The sequence below is a fragment of the Adiantum capillus-veneris genome, chromosome 18 (assembly GCF_014529385.1).
Source record: "Adiantum capillus-veneris isolate H3 chromosome 18, ASM1452938v2, whole genome shotgun sequence".
Taxonomy (NCBI): domain Eukaryota; kingdom Viridiplantae; phylum Streptophyta; class Polypodiopsida; order Polypodiales; family Pteridaceae; genus Adiantum; species Adiantum capillus-veneris.
Genome location: NC_140948.1, coordinates 21,446,740 through 21,455,232, shown reverse-complemented (window position 1 = coordinate 21,455,232; position 8,493 = coordinate 21,446,740). Strand labels below are relative to the sequence as shown.

Genomic DNA, 8,493 nt, shown 5'->3' with positions numbered 1-8,493 from the left:
ACGCACGGTTTAAAAACATGCTTCTACTCATGTTCAAATATTCATGGAGCATGATTCTCTCGAAGCATGGGTGCTTAACTTCAATGTGTCCCAAGGTAGATTTTGAAGTTACATGACTGCATAGAGCCTACCTTAATAGCCAATGCAACAATTTGCTGCTCTTTGACAAAAGATTTTAAAATTAAACTATAACATATCCGTGAATGGTCTTGTGACCTAGTACAAGACCAAGTGCTCTAAAAAGTTGGTCTCCCTTGAGACACAGAAGATCAAGAACCACTTATACCTTTAAAAAAGCTTGTGTGATTTTTCAAATGGAATAACCAAAGGACTAGGCAAAGTGGGCTAAACCAATATGACAAATGATAAGTATCATATCTAAAAGACTCTAGCCCCATACAAAACCAAAAAAAAGGAGATAATCTTATGACGATGCATCTGTCCTTACATCCTATCACCATGCTGATCAAGGGAAATGCCTAGATGCAACTTTTGCACTTCTGAAAAGCTCAATCAAGACTACCTGCATTCCATGCTTGAGAAACGGACAAGCATCCATATTGAGTAAACAATGAGATTTGAAGACTTCTGTAAAGCACCTAAAAAGGCTTGGGTGCATTTCTACAAAATGCACTGTGGCAATTTAAGGAGATTATACCAAGCCTCAAAAACTTTATTACCTTACCCTGCCCCTCAAGGCAAGAACTTATTTGCCAAATCTGTGTGAACCCAATGGTACGAGCCCCTTGCCTTTCAAAGGGTTCACAATTTGACATCTTGGGTCTGTATTCAGAAACGCAACTCTCTCTCTCTCTCTCTCTCTCTCTCTCTCAAGCAATAGGAGGCAAGCACTGTCGTTCAAATAAGAGATCTGAGTCACATTTACATTTCCGTTAGTTCTTAGCCTATCTACAATATAGCACCCGACTCAGGTAGAAAAGGGCATCATACATTAAACCTCCATCCAATCATCGTAAATAGTCAAGTTGGCATCCTGCATCCCCATCATTTCTTCAACACTATTGTTATCTGTGACACCATTAGACTCGCAAATCCTGCACATAAGCCATTTTTAGAGAGAATGGAAAGCTTGTTTGCTATATACATCAAAGTGAAGGTTATGGAGATCAGATATCCTTGCCTCTTAGGGAGTGTTGTAGTAGCTGCTGCATCAGACTTGATCTCTTCCGCACATACCCGTTGCAACTTAAGGACACTCAAATCTTCAGCAATTTCTTCACCATCCTCACTAGGAGGATCATACACATGCAAGAGCCTCCTCCACTTCCGAATCTGCCCATCCCAGCTTCGCTTGCTGCATACTTGCTTTGGATTAGGCGTTTGAGGATCTCTTGCCTTGCGTTTGAGTCTGTAGAGAAGAATCAGCCTGTAAATAAAAGATAATCTTGTGAAAGGCATTGCTCAACAGGCATAGATGCCCTTACCTAGGCACTAGCTCGACATAACATTCATAACCAAGCGTATTCTTGCCATATTCAATTTGCCTCTGCCTCTGGCTTAACCTATGAGCATCAGTCTCTTCTGCATCCTCTTTCATACCTGCATGTACTTATCAAATTAATGCACCACCAAAGCAGACATAGCAGCATACCAAACAATTGTTCCTATCCTTGCATTCAATTAACATAGAATACAGCTGATAACAAGTATGAGGAAACCTCAAAGGCCATTGCTCACCTGGAGCCACATGAAGCTCAAATCTGTTTGTGACATCAACAAACACTGCTGGCAAAGACCTTGGTACTGATGAAGATGTTGTGATGGATGGCTTTCTAGATATTTTGTTGCCATTGTCACAGTTTGTTGCTGGGCTTGTAACCCCAATTGTCTCTGCATCATCCACAATGTCCATAGTCTTTGGAACTTCAGACATGTTTTCATCACTGCACTGCTCAACTCTATGATTGGTCTCTTGTACATGCAATCCTTTGTTTGTTGAAGGCTCCAAAATATGAGGCCCCTGTATATTGTTCTCCTTTGAGGTACTGCTGTTATCTGCATTGTATGCTGTAGCATTATCATACCGCTTCCTTATAGCATCCCTGTATGCTACAGCAGCATTGTATCGCTTCCTACCGGCCCGCATATGCCCAGAAAAATCCATTCTGCTCTCCAAATCTTCCTTCAAGCTAATTTTGGCCCCATTACTGCACCTGTCTCTGCCTTGCCTGAAAGAAGGTTTTCTTAAGTGTCTACCATGCTCATTTGAACCATTCTGGCCAAGCAGAAAGTGATCTTCGGATTTAGAAGCCAGTCCATTTTGATCACTTTGACTGAGATGCATTATAGAGCCTGATGTCCTCATCCCTTTACCACTGCACTCTCGCAGAGTTCTGTATGAGTGTACACCCTTGTTCACAGCTTCAGTCACTGTTGAAAATTGGTCTGTGCGTTGAGCTTCCACACTAGGGGGGTAACATCTAGAAGCAGATGTAAACCTCCGCATTCCATTTTTCACCCGCTCTGTGTGTCTCAGTGCACTACGTGAATCACCATATCTGGCAAACAAATAATGTTCACCATTCTTATGCAGCCCTGGCTCAGCGTTCTTGATTATGCTATCTTCTCCCACTCCACGTCTGTAGAAAAGCTCCCCATCTATTTGCAGCCTCTTTGAAGAGATCCAGCAGCAACTACCATCTCTCTGCCCCTCTCCCTTCTCGCTCTGCCTGAGATCATCCTCCCCATGGAGACAAGCTTCTCGTTCAGCTTCCAGGGCCCACAGGTTTTCCATGGGTGGGAGAGAATCCAGCGAAGGAAGAGGGGATGGGCTCTCAGATCTGCTGATCCTCATCTCTGCGCATAAAAGGGTGAGCTCGATTGACTGCTAGCGATAGAAAGGGAGACAATTCGACAATCTGGCGACGCAGACTAGGAGAATGCAGAGAGAAAATGGCACATTTAGGAAATCTTATATGAATTTTGCATCGCCCACCAGGAAAGGAGAGGGAAACATTTCAAACTTCAGAACTTCGAATTTTCAAATGTTTCGCAAAAATCAGGAGGGAAATGTATGCGTTCAATCCAACATTTGGTATCAATTCACATTAGTCCGCCCCTTTGGTCCACAATCCAACATTTGGTATCAATTCACATTAGTCCGCCCCTTTGGTCCATTGAGATGTTGCATTTGGCTGGTTTTCACAGTATCGCATCTTAGGGAATCAACAGCAACCAATCAAAAGGGTGGTCAGTGCATTTATCTAGTGATTCGAAGTGTACCACTAGTACAATAGCTCATGTTACCCATTCTGCCGTCTATACCTAGGGTAGAGGGGCCAGTAGCGGTACGACTAACTTGCGTAGCTTGTAATTTATCCCTCCATGGAGAACTTTGGGATGCAAGAGGTGCAACAGATGCGCAATGAGCAGGGCTTTCAGACGACTTAGGCGACTTTGAAGCTACTACTGCACAGAGCATTTGCGATAGATAGGCACGTTATTCAATGCAAAAAAGCATCGTCAAGATATTAAGGACACGAGGAGGCCAATTCAAGGACGCACGCAATCGGGGTTTGAACCTTGGTTTCGACGAATAGTAAGATCCCACATCAGCTTTCGTAAGCCAACAACCCAAGCACTGATGTGCTTCTATTAAACTGGCACCCATCTTGCAATTGGTCCCTCTACCCTATATTATTACAAGTTTATGGGATGAGGGATTGATTCCATGGGTGGGGGCAACCGCCTCCAAAATTCTCTAGCTGAGGTGCGTTAAAATTCCTCCCACTAACTCTTGCTTCCAGCTCAAGAACGTGTTAGTGTTTAATGTGTTGCACACAGCCATTATTGTCTCTTCCGTTTGTAGCTCGCTCTCGCAATTAATATGTGCTGCTTAAAGGGCTCCCCATAGGCCCTTCAAACTTGCAAGGCTAGAAAAGGACATTTTTCCTAACCAAAGAGAATAAGGGAAAACTTGAAAGTCTTCCAGTTTTCAGGTTAACATTTGAAGCTTTTGCCAGTGTATACACTAAAGCTTGTAAAATTCTATCGGTTTTCTTCAAGACAAGCTCAAAATCTAGCCAGGATTTTGTAATTTCAACTAGTTAAAAATACACTAAACCCCGACTTTTTTTTCTAACAATGCTTCAAAGGCACCAATGGAGGGCCCTCCAAATTCTTCAAGAGCACCCCATACTCAAGCCTTTGTCCCACACGGGCGGCGTACAGGCCTAAAAAGAGCTTGCTCGGGCACTCGTTGGGTCACACAACAATGGACATCATTTAAAGTAGATTGGAGAAGGTAATCACCTCGAAACCTTGGGAGATCTACGCATGCCACATAAAGCAACAAATCAGATGATAGCATGTTGGAACAAAGCGCTTTAGATTGAAGAAGGTCATCAGCTCAAAACCTTGGAAGATCTACGCTCGCCTTTTCTTTGCATGTCCACGAAGTTGTTGAGATGGGCGAGGGGGTGAAGCCGCCCCACTTTGAATAGACGCGGACATGCCAGACATCCAATACCAGCTTGCAATGTCAACAACACACACATTTGTTAAAGTTATGGCATCTCAAGTGAGCTGTCCTATGTGATCCCAATATTTATTTTGGCTTTAGGTATTTATTTACTTATTTGTCAAACTCTAGGTAGGGCAATTTGCTAAGGTGACTATATAAGAACTGAAGTGAGCTGTCCAATATGATCCCGATATTTATTTTGTCTTTAGGTATTTATTTACTTATTTGTCAAACTCTAGGTAGGGCAATTTGCTAAGGTGACTATATAAGAACACCTAGCTCCCATCGTATAATCATCAATTCATTGCCAAGGTTGGTTAGTTTAGCGCTCTCTCTCTCTCTCTCTCTCTCTCTCTCTCTCTCTCTCTCTCTCTCTCTCTTGTGTATTCTCCCCATTGCTCTACACTTTCGCATCGTCGACTTTGACATGGTATTAGAGCTTATGGCTCGTTGAGAGCACAATAGAGAGAATTGGCACTACTGATAAGGAGAAGGGCTACAGAACTTGACATTCTTCCTTGCTCGCTCCCTGCATTTTAAAATGCAGCTGCTGGGTGTTGTTGCTACCCCCCTCTCACCTTGTTTTGTGCACTGCCATCATTGCACTCGCAGCCTATGTTCTGAAATGCCCCTGCAAAAAGTACCTACCGGTAGCACCTCTCCACATTGTCTTGTCGTTCCTACATTTTGAAACGCCCTCGGAAGAGAGACTTGGCAGCGTTGGCGACTACGCCCTCCCTCCTTCTAATAGACTACATCCCAACTATGTCTTTTCTCTATCCCCTTGCCAACGATGCCCCCCTCCCTTCCTCCTCGTGGGTACGTCCCTTGGTTTGATGTAGCATTTTAAAACTATGCAGGAAGTCTAGCTTTGGGAGTTGGGGTCCAAGAGAGAGGCATTGGAGGATATTCCCTTAGTGTGGCTTGGGGAAGTGTGAACGAGGCTTGCGAGGGCAATAAAAACTTTTGGAGAGCAGTGTGGAACGGCTTGGGAGTTTTGTGTAGTCAACTCTTGGAGTACGAGAAGGAAGCAAACCTCTTAGATCTTGTATGTGTGTTATGGCCCCCCCTTGCTTGAGCACGAGTGATGGTGATTATGCGTACATGCATATGTTGGCACTTATGACAATGTTTGACCTCTTTTGAGAGCAGTTTGACTCGCCGCAGGGATATTTCTTTGCATGCACCTGCTTTTGGCACTTGTTTGAGCGTCGTGATCGACTTGTACGTCTTTGTGGATATTGCCATTGTATGCTTTTGTGGAGCCATCTTTTGGCTAGTGCGGTAGTCCCGCCCATTTTTGAGACTTGGTCCGGATGATAGCCATTTCTGAGACTTGGCTATATGTTTTGTTGCATAACTTACGCTGTTGAGGGTCGATAGCGTGAGGTTTTCATTGAGTTGGGGTATTCTCAAATGTCAAGATACCTTCGGTGATACAGGTAGCTGGAGCATCCCTTACGAGGCCTCGCCATAGGACATGCATAGAGTGGTATAGGTGCTTTTGACGTTGAGTTGGCGGTCTATGGTCAGTTTGATAGTTTATGCGCCTCCATTGGTCTCTATACAGTGTGCTTTTGAGAGGCATTGCCCTCTTTTATGCTTTGTGAGTGACATACTTGGTCATTTGTCTCATATTTTGGTTGACATAGTCCCAAATACAAAGGAGACTCTGTCAAAATTTTCCCAGAATCTTTTGGTAGTTTTGTCACCATGTCTACTAGCAAAGATCGTGACATTTATGACATAAAGAAGTTTGATGGCACTAATTTTCAACTTTGGAAGAACCAAATGCATGATGTGCTTGTCCAAAAGAAGCAAAAGTTGCCTATTGCCTATGCGGCTAAAACTGAAGATATGCACGTGACTCAATTTCTGTGAGAGGAGCTTGATGAGCTATGCAGGTCTGCGATTAGACTATGTCTTAGTGAGTCGGTGTACTTTTCAGTGTTAGAATGCGAGAATGCTCATGTTTTATGGCAGAAATTATGTGACACTTACAAAAAGGATACGGCTAGCAATAAGGTTTTCCTGATGCGAAAACTTTTCAACCTTCGTATGAAGGAGTCAGCTAGTGTTGCCAGCCATATCAATGATTTTGATTCTCTTTTTGCCCAGATTTGTGTACAACACATGACCATTGATGATGAGATGAAAGCAATCTTTTTGCTTTGTTCATTGTGCCACCCTCTTGGGAGATCTTTTGCACACCTGTTAGTAACTCTGCTCCTAATGATACGCTAAAATACGATGATGTTGCTAGTGCAGTTTTGTCAGAGGAGATGCGTCGGAAGACCATGACTAGCTCGCATGCAAAGCTCATTATGTGCAAAGGGATGATATGCAACATAAGGGCCGTTCTTTGCAACGTGAGTCCAAGAAAGAGGGCAATAGAGATGCATCAAAGGGTAGATAAAAGTCTCGTGGTCACTGCAATGTTCAATGCCATTATTGTGATAAGTTTGGTCACATAAAGAAGGATTGTTATGCTTGGGAGAGTGACAAAGAGAAGGGCAAAGGTAAAAGCAAAGATCATGATGATAAAGAGGAAAAACCAAAGAGTTCGGTTAAGATTGAAGAACTGAACATAGTTCAAGATGACAGTGATGCGCAAGACATTAATATGTTGACTAAAATAATGATGTCTTTTATGATGCACAAGAAACTCTATCTTTGCAGAGTTCTATGCCAACTGAACTTCATGCTAAAGGTGAAGTATCCTATACATGGATTCTTGATTCGGGTGCTTTGTTGCATGTCACACCTCAGAGGCATTGGTTTACTACATACAAGGAAACCATTGGCTTTGTTACACTTGGTGACAGTTACTCTTGTGACATTGTTGGCGTAGGTGATATTGCCATGGTTATGGCAAATGGGGTGAAGTTTATCATCCATAATGTGCATCATGGATACACAATCTGATTTTGGTTGGATGTCTTGATGACTTGGGTTACAAAGCCACTTTTCATCAGCAGTCTTGGCGTGTTGCAAAGGGTCATCTTATTATAGTCCATGGTTCTAAAATTGGTTCACTTTATCCTCTTTATGTATCTGATAAAAACAGTGTTCTTTCTATAACCGAGCTGCCAACCGTTGCTTATAGCCAGTTAGGACATATGTCAAAGAAGGGAATGGAGACACTCTTGTTTGGGCTAGTTACCGTCTTTGTCATTTTTTTATTTTCCCTTTTGTGAGCACTGTCAATATGGAAACCAAATACGGACACATTGTATTTGTTTGACAAAGAAAGAAAACCCTTAGAGCTTGTGCACAGTGATTTATGTGGGCCTATGCCTTCTAAATCCCATGGTGGTGCATCCTATTACGTTACATTCATTGAAGATGCAACACTGCATGTTTGGGTTATGCCATGAAGTCTAAAGATGAGACCTTTTCTTGCTTCAAGAAGCTCTTATCTAGTGTTGAAACTCAGTATGAACATAAGTTGAAAGCTTTGCGCTCAGACAATGGTGGAGAATATGTCTTCAAAGAGTTTACAGACTTCTGTTCAAGTATGGGAATTAAGCGTGAGTTTACAGCTTCTTATACCCCTGCACAAAATGGTGTTGTTGCAGAACGAATGAATAGGACAATCCAAGAGCGGATTATGTCTATGCTATCACAAACTAATTTACCATGAGCGTTTTGGGCTGAAGCATTATACACAGCCGTGTACTTGATCCATATATCACCACATGCTTCATTACAGTTTTGTGTACCTTTGGAGTTATGGTCGGGACATAAATTGTCTTATGAGAAACTTCGCACTTTTGGCTGTGAAGCTTATGCACATGTACCCAAGGAGTTGTGTGTTAAGCTAGATCCTAAGTCCAGGAAATGCATCTTCATTGTCTATGATGTAGATGGTCAATTTGGCTATCATTTATGGGATCCGAAAAGTCGATCAGTGATCTGTAGCAGTGATGTTGTCTTTAATGAGACTAAAATGCATAGACAGCCAGTGAAAGAGGTTGAATTCCAGAAAGTGACATTTTTCGATGTATACC

At 42.6% G+C, this 8,493-nt stretch overlaps 1 protein-coding gene across 1 annotated transcript; it reads right to left on the bottom strand.

Moving 5' to 3' along the window:
- Positions 1 to 840: 840 nt before the first annotated feature.
- Positions 841 to 2,947, bottom strand: LOC147435331 (uncharacterized). Its single transcript, XM_086487940.1, has 4 exons — positions 1,699 to 2,947; positions 1,446 to 1,560; positions 1,142 to 1,369; positions 841 to 1,055 (listed from the first exon to the last, which is right to left on the bottom strand). The coding sequence occupies exons 1-4, from the start codon at positions 2,813 to 2,815 to the stop codon at positions 953 to 955; spliced, it is 1,563 nt and encodes a 520-aa protein (XP_086344066.1). The 5' UTR covers positions 2,816 to 2,947; the 3' UTR covers positions 841 to 952.
- Between the last annotated feature and the right edge of the window lie 5,546 nt (positions 2,948 to 8,493).

Coding starts and splice junctions, on each gene's coding strand:
- LOC147435331 (XM_086487940.1), bottom strand. CDS start 2,815: ATGAGGATCAGCAGATCTGAGAGCCCATCCCCTCTTCCTTCGCTGGAT. Junction 1,561..1,698: donor TGAGCTTCATGTGGCTCCAG/GTGAGCAATGGC, acceptor AAGTACATGCAG/GTATGAAAGAGGATGCAGAA. Junction 1,370..1,445: donor TATGTCGAGCTAGTGCCTAG/GTAAGGGCATCT, acceptor TCTTCTCTACAG/ACTCAAACGCAAGGCAAGAG.